Source organism: Rhinichthys klamathensis, unplaced genomic scaffold (assembly GCF_029890125.1).
Source record: "Rhinichthys klamathensis goyatoka isolate OS25496 unplaced genomic scaffold, OSU_Roscu_1.1 h1tg000579l_1, whole genome shotgun sequence".
In the NCBI taxonomy this organism is placed as follows: Eukaryota; Metazoa; Chordata; class Actinopteri; order Cypriniformes; family Leuciscidae; genus Rhinichthys; species Rhinichthys klamathensis.
In genome coordinates this window covers 188,702-201,904 of record NW_026607043.1, presented here as the reverse complement: position 1 = coordinate 201,904, position 13,203 = coordinate 188,702, and the positions used below count along the sequence as shown (strand labels likewise).

The 13,203-nt window shown below is 36.8% G+C and overlaps 1 protein-coding gene across 10 annotated transcripts in view; it reads left to right on the top strand.

The window, feature by feature from the left end:
• otofa (otoferlin a) overlaps positions 1–13,203 on the top strand; it is a 66,765-nt gene that overhangs the window by 21,899 nt on the left and 31,663 nt on the right. For all 10 annotated transcript variants that reach the window (XM_056240044.1, XM_056240043.1, XM_056240052.1 and 7 more), the window contains exons 4-5: positions 1,724–1,823; positions 3,484–3,680. In XM_056240044.1, coding sequence (XP_056096019.1) covers positions 1,724–1,823; positions 3,484–3,680 — 297 coding nt within the window. The remainder of the gene's footprint in view (positions 1–1,723; positions 1,824–3,483; positions 3,681–13,203) is intronic.

Here is a 13,203-nt window from a genome sequence, read left to right as displayed (position 1 = left end):
TCATAGACAGTCACAAAGCCATCATTTCACCACTGAACTGGACGCGTATCAATCACAATGGTCTCTTTTCCTTTATCGAGTCCCTCTGGATGAACGATGGTGCTGACTGAGTGTGTCATTTCACATCCGAATACAGCTGTAACTCAAAGGCAGGTGCTAAAACTGTTAGCGGTTTGAATGGTTTGATATGTTTTCTCATCAAATTTACTGACTACATGGATAGACCCGCCTGTCTTTCTCTTAGACAGTGATGCAGTAATAGACAAGAGAGTGTGTGTGTAAGCTAACTACATGTGGCATTTAATTGGTCAGTCCAGAGTTCCTGATTGCTTTTGTTCACTGCCTGTCACTTTTCATACGGAGAGTTCAGTTAACAAGCAGAAAAACGACGCATTCCTATCTCCCATGTGTGTGTTGATCTTCTTGTGTCTAGATTTGTGAGTCTGTTTTCCTCTAACCTCAAAACAGACATTGTGGTTACATAAAAAGCATGTGTTTGTGTCCCTAGGAGTGATTGCAGCTGGTAATAAATAAATTAAACTGCCCTTTTTGATAGGAAATGTTTAAATGATTCACAGAGGGGACAGTATTCAGATATTTATATGCAGAATAGTGATTAAACAATAAAAAGTGTATTTTAATAGTGTTATTTTTGAACAATACATCCAATTCACCAGTAGTTTTAAGATTTTTTTTCAAGCTTATTCATTTTCTTTAATTCCATTAAAGGTGCACTCAGTATTTTTTTTCCTAACAAACAATAAATATATAATGCTTTTGAAAAATCATGTAAACCCACAAAGGTCCAGACATTTCAGTAGTCTAATAAAAGCCGTTTTGTTGAAATCAGACGACCAACTGAACACTATCACTCACAGAATTACACTACTGTTTGGGATCAGTAAGATTTATTTTTTTAAAGAAATTAATACTTTTATTTAGCAAGGACAAAATATAATCACAGTAAAGACTTTTACATTGTTTCAAATAAATGCTCTTTTTTTAAAACTTTTTTTTTTACTCTGTTCATCAATAATCCTCAAAAAATCATGTTGGTTTCTACAAGATTATTAAGCAGCAGAACCATTTTCATCTGTGAATATAGTGAGAAATGTTTCTTGAGCAGCAAATCAGCATATATGAGAATGATTTCTGAAGCATCATGTGACACTGAAGTGTGGAATAATGATGCTGACTGCTGAAAATTCAGCTTTTGCCATGACAGAAGTCAATGATATTTTAAAATAGATTTAAATAGAAAACAGTTACTTTAAATTGAATAACATTTCACAATATTACTGTATTTTTGATCAAATGACTGCAGCCTTAGTGAGCATTAGAGACTTCTTTCAAAAAGATGTAAAAAATCTTACCGATCATGGCTGACTGCTAATAGCAGTAGTTGTAAATGTAAAAATGATAACAGTTGTAAAGACTTCTCTATCTTTGAAGTTCATGATATTCGTCTCAGCTGTACATCAAATATATATATATATTTAAAAAAAAAAATGAGTGTAAAAATGTAACGAGTCACATATGTATTTGTGTGTGTGTGTGTGTGTGTGTGTGTGTGTGTGTGTGTGATATATTTATCACATGCTCTTTGTAGCTGTCGCAGTGTATCTCCCTCACCACCCTTACAAGCTCAGTGCACATCGGGTCAGACCAAAGTGTTAGATCGTTATTTAACACAACTGTCTGACTGAACTTTTTCTGTTTGCAGGTTAATTGGCACTTTCCGCATGGTTCTACAGAAGGTGGTGGAGGAGGGTCACTTGGAGGTGTCTGACACTCTTATTGACGACAATAACACAGCCATACGGGTGAGACGTGAGGATAGCAGACAGTGCATGTGAATGTGCATGTTTTTCTTATGGTCTGAAAGATCAGAGATGCTCTGTTTTTCATATAACACACCCACTCACAAAAACATCCATTCACATATTTCACCAGAGGGTCTAGCTTTGCACAACTTGCACAAAACCATCGTTGTCATGGTTACATGTCTACTCGGAGGCTATAAGGGACTATACAGTTTTATTTAACACTCTCTCTCTTGCTCTCTCTGATATCCACCATCATGTGCAGGTTGATTTGTATAGGGGTCCTGCTTATAGCAGCTCGATTATAAAGGAAATGTATCGTGTAGCTTTAATATTAAACTTATTTTCTGCATTAAGCTTCCTTTGACTCTTACTAATATTATCACTTCAGATCTTACCAGTTTGGTTATTGCTCCTTTAAAACATTTTTGAACTAAGTGAATCTTAAATGCAACTTCCAAAAGTAACTTGTTTGTGACTTTAGTTGACTTTATTGTAAGGAGTAGTAAGTGTTTGTCTTACACACTGTGGCAGAAACAATCTGTTCACATGCCTAAATTTGTTACAGGTTCGCCAATACAGATAATGAAAAACACTTTCATTATCTGCCCACCTTTTTACAGCACAACACAGAAGGAGTTATTGTTAAAATGTCAAAGCTGTTATGCAACACAATGCATGGTGATCACTGGCTGGTTCTTGGTCATGTTTTATCTTGCTTAGGGCTATACAGTCATTCATTAGTTTTAAAACATTGCTGCTAGAAAAACAGAAAACTTTCCAAAAAATGAGCCATGGAGCCATGAACATACAGGTTTTATTGGATATATTACCAAGAAAAGTAAGTCTAAACTTGTCACACAGTACTCAGTATTCCTCCCCCACTTCTACCCATTTCATCCTTGACCCAGTGCAATTCTGACATTATTGTAATGTTTGTTAAGCAATTTTTATTTTATGAAAAAGTGAAATCATACTACGCACTTTCATGCAACTGATGGTCCACTTGTACTTACACTGTGCAAAAACTATAAACCACTGTTTCGTTTTTGTTATTGTTGTTGAAATGAGACCTCAGCAAAGCTTGAAATGTGTCTTGTTTAATTAAAGCAGGGGTTATATCTAAGTAAAGCTGTACCAGGGCTCAGGTTCTCCCTTTTGTATGACATGTACCCCTAGGAGAAGTGACCATCAGGCAGTTGACAGAGATAAGTTGGACTGAGGCTAAATTGTTCCTTGTTCCTTTTAATGGGTTTGTAAACATGAGAAGGAAAGGGTAACTGATGCTGACAGACTGTCACATGGGTTAGCTAGCATGACCCTAACCTTAGCACTTAACTCTAACACCTAACCTGAACCTTATTGTTCTACCTCTCTTCAGCTTAAAAGTTGTGTCTGGGTTAGACAAGTATCTTTATTGCTTGTGAAACCTGTGAGTGTTTGTAATGTATTCTTATTAAAAAGTCAATTTCGTGTTTTGAAGCCTACTTGAAAGAACATACACAAAAAGACAATCATATTTATTTTATATTATATTATTCAGTAGTCCACTTGAAAAAGATAGACATGCCTTATATATTCAATATTTTTACTGGGCATATTAATGTGACATACTGTATATGTATAATTAATTTTGAATTTTTTTGTTGTTGTATTTCAGACAAATATTTCCATAGAGATCAAATATCAGACCATGGACGGGAGTGTGAAGGTGTGGAGCGATGGTGAATTCCTTGATATTCCAGATGACTGTGATGGAACCTTTCAATTTGAGACAGACAGTTTACTATCTGGACGCAGCCTGAGCTCCGGGACGTCACCTGGACGATCTATCCACGGCATTCCCACATTCCGCAAGTGAGTGTGTCTTCTTAGCCGATCACCGTTAACACAATCACCCTCATCATCATCACCCTCGGTATGTAGTGTCTTATATCGCACTGATAGCTCTGTGATGAAGAAGATAATGTGGAGGAAATTAGATTAAGCATTCTTGCATATTTATTATTGTATTTGACATGTCAAGTCAAGAGAGTTTTAATGGCATTCCTCTGTATAGAGATATTAGGGGTGGAACGGTACACAGAAGTCACGGTTCGGTTCATACCTCGGTTCAGACATCACGGTTCGGTACGATTTCGGTACAATGGAGGGAAAAGCAAAACAAAAATGCAGAAGGCATTGTATTTTTTAAATAAGTTTTATTAATAAAGGCATAGAACCAGTTTATTTGTAGTGCACTGACAATAGTTTTATATAATTTGTTTATTAATTAAATTAATAAAAAGACAAAAAGACCTTGCGATATGTTTGGTAATTGTACCTGAATTTAAAATGAATTTGCTATATTTCAGATATTTGTTTTCCTTAATTTTAATTAACATTATTAATTAACAATGTAACATTATTCTCATCTGAATTATAAATAATTGATTTCTGTATAAAATAATACTACCATTAAAAACGCATTCGATTTTCTTTTTTAATCAATGTAGAATGTGTAAGATTAGTGCTCCGAGGACGAGAAATGAAAACCAATGCGATATGATGAATGTCTCAAAGATGGGACCCACAGACTGTTTTGAAATGGAGTTGGATAAATATGTTTTGCTTTTAAAACAGTGTGTGTGTATGTGAGAGAGAGAGATTTTGGTTGGGTGACAGTTGTAGGTTACAGTTTGACAAGAGTTTACAGTGTGACAAAAGCACAATGTTGTGTTTTATTGCGAGTGTACACAAATATAAGTGAACACTTTGCAGGTTTAATGATCTGTATGAACAAAATGACGGAGTAGCTATGTTTTTTATGTTTCCACAGTGTTCGATCGCGGCCGCGCCTCTCTCTCACACACACACACAAACACACACACTCCAGCATTGCAATCTTGACATCGCAGCCTGTTCATTATGCGGTCACACCAAACGCGAATAGAGCGTTAAATTCAGGTCTATCGCGAATAGGACGCGCGTATAAAGCCAACGTTTGAAGTGAACGCGCGTTCAGAGCTAAACCGATGGTACAGATAATGTGTCCCTAAAGAAACCCGCGTATCTAACAGTAGTTCCGCATTACATTAATTAATTTTCACGCGAGTTTTATTTATTTTTATACCGTGTATTCTCCGTGTAAATTCGTGCACCGAACCGTGACGCCCGTACCGTTTCGGTTCGGTACGAATACATGTACCGTTCCTCCCCTAAGAGATATACAATGGAACAAATGTCTTGCCTCAAAGGACCACAGTGCTATATAAACATGTATGTATATTATATACATTTTTGCTGAGTAATGAATACATGGACAAGTTAAATGTGTGGGATGTATTGATTTCCTCTAAGCCTTTCAGTCTCCACAGGGCCTTTAATCCATAAATTACAACCATTACAGACACAACACTATTCCATCATGGTTTGTGCGTGGGCACCATTAGTGGTTTTATGTGGATATGTTTACATACTGATGTGTAGTATGAATGATTAATGTTAGAAAAATCTAAATTGGGGGAGTTGTTAAAAGGTATTTGGAAAATTAGAGCACCCACAATAGAGATTTTTAGTGCTTTTGAATGGTTGTTTGGATTGTTTGAAAGCCCTGTTTCATTTAGATATTGTATTTGACGATGGCAATTAATTAGTAATTGTTCAAACAACAAGTCACATTATTATCGAAACAAATAGTGATTCTGGAATCTTCTTTTAGATTCATGTTCACTTAAGCAAGTGATGAAAGGTGATGTTTTTATCTGTTCTGATTCACATTGCTTGCCTTCTCATTTCTCTATAATTTTGTCATGTCTTCACTCAGGATTCACTGTCATGAGATGAAGTGATGCACCTATAGTAGTATGATAATAGTTACTAATAAAGCAACTTTAGCATATTTTTATTTAGCATTAATTAACTGCAGATGGTAACGGTAAATGAGAAGAGACAGGGAAAGGAGAAGCGAATGAAGCGTTCAGGTCTGAATAAATAGGATGTGATGTGATAGTTTAGTATGCATTGTGTAGTTGGCATAGATGACAGCTGCTTAGTCACACACACACACACACACACACCAGAGAAGTCCGCTTATTTTCTCCCAAATAAAGCGTGCGGAGTCCTTATACAACATATTTCCTGTTTCTGACCAGGAGTGAGCACAAAACCAATGTCTTTGATGCTTTATAGATGGCTTTTTAGCTCACACCAAGAGTTTGCTACATCTTCAAAAACTTGAGACATGCTTATGCTTTGTATTCCATGCATCTTCCTAGTTCTGAACTGAATATAATTGAACATGTTTTTTTAAGTGTTTGGTTTTTGTACTATTTTCACAGCAGTCAGCATCTTTAACTCTTTGAATAATTAATATTAATTAGAAAAGGTATGTATTTATGTATCTAATTAGAAAAGTTGGACAATCTGGACACTGAAAAAAAATATTTTGAGATATTTATTTTAGACACTTAAACATTACAGCAACCTAATGTAGTCATGTTAATTCAGGCATATTAAATAACTGACATTTGCTTTTTTAATAATGTTACCCACTGTCCTCACTTGAACTTAATTCCTGGTGCTGTTTCATTATTGATTACAAGTCTTAGTTTTAGTTCTAAAAGTGTGTGTGTGTTCTTTTGGAGTTTCTCTATAAAGAAACTGTGTGTGTGTGTGCATGCGTGCGTGCGTGCGTGCGTGTGTGTGTGTGTGTGAGAAGCCAGTGGAATGTAGTAAAGCTTCTGATCTGAAGTAAATGCTAGTCCTCTCTAATGACTAGACCCCTCTCTCATCTCCACTAGACCTCTCTCTCTCTCTCTCTCTCTCTCTCTCTCTCTCTCTCTCTCTCTCTCTCTCTCTCTCTCTCTTCCAACACATCTCTGCTTTTTCTCTTTCTAGTTTTTTTTTCCCTATAGAGTCATGAGTATGTGGGTACTTGAACTTTCACTGGAAAGGCACCTTATATACTCAGATCTTCTGTATGTGACAGTCTAATGTCCATGCACAGCTGCAGGAAAAAGAGTATGGCTAATATTTTTTTTTAAAGAATTATTATCCACAAGAAACACTGACTGAAATCTTTTATTTTGCATCAGGCAAAGCCCTCTTGTGAATTGCAGGAAGGCTCTGACCAACATCTCCAATCATGTTTGTCTATATGCCAAAATTTAGGTAAATCCTTAACTTCCCAGCAACTGTACGTATTGGAATAAGTATATGACTTATATCCAAGGCTAGATTTAAATGGCTGTGATGGATTTGCATTGCTATTTTCTCATTTGTAACCACTTGTACACTCTAAAAAATGTTGGGTTGTTTCAACCCAAATTTGGGTAAAAAATGGACAAACCCAGCAGTTTAACCCATCGTTTGGGCTTGTCCATATTTGACCCAAATTTGGGTTGAACCAACCCAGCATTTTTGTGAAATATCTACAGTCCTTTTGTTTTCCATCATTTTATAAGGCTTTTCTTTACATGTCATTTGAAGAGCTACTCAAAAGCACCTGCATCATTGAACCAACCTGAAAAGGTTTTGATACCTCAATTGGACCATCCAGCTTCTATCAGCCTTTTGTGTACAGCATCATTATCATAGAGAACATTGTTTACTTTCAGCATTAGATGAGGTGCTTTCATGTTAGAGTAAAGCAGAAATTGGCACCCTTGGGAAAAAAAAAACACATTTTATTCTGTCCTAAGGTGGTTTACTTACCCAGTCTGACCCAGTTATTAATGCTTGTCTCTTTTTTTTTTTCTTTGTAAATTTTTAGCTGGACAAAGTGGGAGACCAGCCGGCTGAATAGCTAAAACTAATGCCATCTTATAGACCAGCTAAACTAGTTTAATCCATCTATTCACAGACTGGTTTTAGCTGTCAGAATTACCAGTTCTGATCAGATTCATTGATTCATTGTCATAAGCCTTGTTTATACTCGACGCGTCCGCAAGAGCGCGAAGGTGCGCGCGGCAAAAATGACGTCATTGCGGTGTGGGCGGTCGTGCGCGTTGGGTGCGCAAGATCCCATTTCGCCTGGCGGTGTGCACGGCACTTTTTGTAACATCGCGCGCGGCGCCGCATCCGAAGATGAACGACTTCGAGCCGAATCTGGCCGAACTGGTACGTCTGTATCAGCATGTTTATGGTCCTTCTATATACAGAGACATTTGTATTGATGGGCGACCATAAAAGCCTCTCATTTTGTGAATAGGAATACATTTGCATTAAGCACCCAGTTTGCACTTGTCTAAAGTAACTGCTTACATTTAGAAAATTAGCCTACAATAGCAGAAGTAAGCCCTGCTGATGAAATTAAGGTTTAAACACTCTTCAATAAGGCTTCAGTTGTTTAGTTTACATGCAGTGAAAGTACAATAAACCTACTGCATTTAATACTATTTTTATATGAATCAGCAATTAATAAACTAGCCTACTAATAAACGGCAAACTACTTCTTCACTGCTGATTCCTGGTGGTTTAGAAGAGAATTACTCCGAGTCGCCCCCTGTCGTTTCACAGAATAGCACAACGGCGAGCGCGTCGAGTATAAACGCCTCGTCCGTTTGGAGAGGTCCGCGCGCAGTCAGCGGAGACTCGCGCTCTTGCGGACGCGTCGAGTATAAACAAGGCTATAGTTGGTAAGGTAACCTTAATCATGAGCGAAACCATTATTCTCCTGAGCTCAGGCCAATGATGGGCGAAAGCTTGCAGCCAAATGAAACTTTACAGAACAAAGGGATTTTCACAGGGAGGTTTATCACTTAGAGCTGCTGCATTACTCTAGTGGTTCAGTTTGCTGTCTACGTTGCAGTCTAATGTTCAGCCTCCATTGCCCCATTCTTTTGTTCTTGTCTCCTACTTGCATAAAACTGTCACTTTGAACCCCCCACACACTTTAAAAAACTAGGGCACAAAAGCTCAAATGTGCTCGTTATTCAATAATTCATTACTTTAATAGAGTGTGACATTGATGAAACAGAATTGTGCTTCTTATTCATTTATGCATTGATGTCAACAGAAAAAAATTGCAATACAATTTCAAATGAGACTGATTAAACCAAGCACTTTAGTGTATTAATGTCTCTGGAATAAGGTTTAAACTGTCTAATTGTTTAAAATGTGTTATATTTAGGATTTTGGAGTGAACCTTTGTGGGGAAAGTATTGTCAATGTTACTGTACGTTACACCACAACTTTGTTCTGATCAGTGATTTGAAATAAAGAACAGGCATTGAGTTCCTTTAGCTCAGTTTTTGTCACCAGAGAAACTCACATCAGACACCAATAGATCTTCTAAGCGCTTGAGTGATATAATTCATTGTGCTGCTTTATGCTTTTCAATACATCCCATTTATCTCTGTTTAAATGTATTGCTGTGTATTTATTCCATGTCATGGTTGAGAAATGGCCAGTGATATACACAGATACTTTTCATTGACACAAATGATTTTCTCTATTTTAGCTGCATGATCACACACATACGTAGCCTGGCATACCAGACCTACATCAAGATGTTAGGTCTGGGAACTCATCATTGACAGGGCTCAATCTGATGGGCGGGATAAACGGTTGTCTTTCAAATTCTCTCAGCACGCAATTGGATAGCGCTACCTACAACCAATCAGAGCAACGAAGAAGGGGACGTAGTCAGCGGAGCAAGTTGATATATTAAACTTTTACCGTATCCAGTCCATAGCTGTCAACATTGAAAATAAGGGAGATTTCCAGGAATCCATCCCCAAAATAAGGGATTTTGTTTGTTTTTTACACGACCCACAACATTTAAAAATAAAACACTAATCATTAAAGTCTAAAGAGTTTATAACTAGCCTATGTGTGAGAGAGAAAGAGACAGTATGTGTGTGTGTGTGTTTGTGTGTGTGTGTGTGTGTGTGTGAGAGAGAGAAAGAGTCATTAAAACATTTTTTGTCATTAAAATAATAATATCATAGAGAATGTTTAAATACTAATATCAGCTTACGAGGGAAACGGAGGCGGAGTAGTGCGTGGTGCTTCGGAGTGCTGGAGATGATTCGGAGGTCCTTTACCGATCAGAGCGCGCGCTGACACGGAGTAAATAAAGCCTTTATACTCGCAACATGACATCATGACTTTGCGTAAACATACACGCCACTTTCAATTCAAGTGGCGTGTTATCTATACGCATTTTGAGCTATCCGCGTGTATGTCCACGCCGAAATCTTTTGCGTGTATGTCTACGCCATTAAATGTCTGTTGATCGTTTCGCCACAGCTTTTTTGTAACAGCGCGCGCGGCGCCGCATCCGAGGATGAATGACTTCAAACCGAATATGTCCGAGCTTGCTCTGACCGTCGCAACTCTGCCGTCATTGTGTTAAGCCCACCCACCAACTCTATACACGATGTGATTGGCCTGACCAGTTTTTGGTTTTTCCAGCTAAAACGTCGAGTAGGGTATAAACGGAGGTCGGAGCCAGCTGCAAATGGGTGGGTTAGCAGCAAGTAGGTGGAGCTTTAGCCGCAAGTGGGCTGTACAAACTTCCAGAGGATTTTGATTGGTTTATTTAGTATCACCTGTGTGTTGTAGTAGCTATTGGTTTATGCTCCACAGTTGGTGGCGGTAATGTGTAAGTTTTGTTGCGATCCATTAGAAAACAAAGAAGAAAATGTCAGCGTTCACATGTCAGCGTGCCGTTGAGATGAAGGGGTAAGCTTGTTGTACAGTTTTTAGTTTTGTAAAAAAGCATTATAAGTTCTGAAAAAGACCATTTCATTATGGCGTTTGTACACTGTTTAGTCTTGATGTTTTAAAAAAGAATAAGGGTAAAGTGTATCCAAATAAATTTCTGTAGTTTTTATAGTAGCACACAAATTACAAAATCTGTAACGTGCATGATTTCTACAATTTGCTCTCCAGATTATGGATTCTGAAGACCATAATAAGGTATTGTGGCAGTGTAATTTTTGTACGTTTTAGGACTGCATTGATTTTCAAATTGTAAATGTCTTAAACGTTTTGTAAATGGATTTGATATTAGAATACAACTCCTAACTTAATTGTACAATGCATGCAATTCTTTTAAAACTTGTTATCATTGTAGTTATGCTTTTTTCTCTGTAATCCACAATGTAATGTAATGTAATTGAAACATTTGTTTTAATATCATAATTATTTTATAAAATGTATTACTCATATCAATCAGTGAATAAAATGTGAAACGCATCTTATTGTGTTTTAGGTTCACTTATCAGTGAAAGATGTGCAGGACACTCTTGAGGCATACCAGTGGCACCAGAGGCACACACAGTTTCACTGTCCGCTTTGTCCTAAGGACAATATAAAATTTGATGAGAACTTCCAGGCAACAGGCCACCTTCAGTCCCATTTATCTTGAGTGGTAGTACATGGGTGTAAGTTGACCAAAATATTATTGTTATATTCACTATGAATAGGAGATCGTATCCAATCGTAATCAATTGCTGTTACCCATTTAACTTTTTTTGTGTTTCTTTGCATATTATAGTATGCACTGTATGTTGTTCTGGGACAGAAGTTTGACTTCACTGAAGTAAGTATTAATTTTTTTGTAGCTACATGCATTTTAATATAATTGAAAATTATACTAATTCATTACTTTATGTACACAGCTAAACATGAAGAACATAAGAAAATGGTGGTGTGCCATCTTGCTTGAAAATTTCTTTTTAGAGTAAGTGTGAAAAAAATTAGCTGTACTTTTAACACGAAGTGTTTTTAAGAATCCCTTAAAGAAGTGAAGAAATCTTGTTCACTCTGTAAACTGTTTTGGGAAGTCATGGAACGGAATGATTTAGTGACTCGCTCATAACACTACTTTTACTTTCAGTAAAAATATATTCTGCAGACCCTTTGAGTGAAAAGGAGTAGCAAAGTGTTTCAGTGATGATGAAAATCAGCAGGTGTAAACACTACTTGCTCTATCAAACTCATTTAATATCTGTTCTTAATACTATTAGGGGTTGGCAAGATTTTGAAATGTTGTTGTATTCATTGGTGAATACGTTTTTAAAAAAAAATTATATTGGACCATTAATTAGATTAATGGTCTACTTGAAGACCATACTACTTGAAGTTGTTCTTCAAGAAGGAGATGCTGCCTACATGCCCCTGTCATTGGCTTGCTCAAGGTTCAGGGACATAGTTGGGGATGACAATTTCAAGAATCAGGCACACTTCTTATGGCTAGAATGTAAATATTGACATTAAAAAATAAAACGCATAACAAGAACATCATTGATAATGTTAAATGTTATGTTCATTTTTTTCAGCTCAGGTGTTGCATGCTGGAAAAATAAGTCATCTCACTACAAACAGCTCTTCTGGAGAATGTACTCAATCTCCACTTGTTTGGAGTGTGGGTTTGAGTACAAATGCTGCATACCTGGTACGTTTTGTGTAAATTGGTGATGAATAAACTAGTTGTTAGTCTAAAGGAAAACTAAAAATCTAATTTACTTATGTCATCCCTTGGAGTTAAAAAGTTCTGGACACCATTCACTTGCATGGCATGGAGCTACAGAGCTGATAAATTATTCGTAAATGTTCAATGTCAACTATAAACCCTATAGTTCTTATTGTGCTTCTTGTGTATCCACCAGGTTATGCTGGGAAGGGAAAGCAAGGCGAGCTCAAGGGCATTTATTCAGAAACCTTCCACCCTGGATTTTGCAGTTTTCACTGCATGCAGATCAGTTCTAATGAGCTGATATAGTGTACTTACAAATAACAAAAGAAAAAACTAAAAATAATAAAATAAAATAAACACTTTTGCAATCAATTCTGAGTGACTTGTACATGATTTTATTCATTGAAAAAAATAATTTATCCACCCTGAGATTTAAATGTAATACATGTGTAAAACGTTCAGAACAACATTATTCTGTTTTTTTTTTTTTATTATGCAGTAAAGATGGATGGTAACCTTTTTTTTTTTTTTTACATTAGCGAAATGTTTTTCATGTATTTACACATTCACTTCACTGAGTCCAATTGCATCACATTTTAATGTAAATTTACTTGATACTGTAGAATTTGTAGCTAATATTCAGAAATATGCTTGAAATAAGGCCTACAGCCTGATGAATTTAAAACACCATCACTTTAAGTATGGTAAAAAGGTGTAAAGACGTGACTTCATCATTGACAGTGAGTGGTATTGGACACACACAATAATAACAAAGCTGTAAGAAATCAGACCATGATGAGGAACGTAATATTTGATCGTTTATTTTCATTACTGTCGCTACTTCCTGCCATTCTCATTCACCGCCGTCCTCGGCAATGACAGCTTGGGGATTTCCGCATAAGCTCCTCCCACTTGCGGCGTAAACTCCTCCTACTTGCACATTTGTGAAATCCCTCCTACTTGCGGCATAAGCTC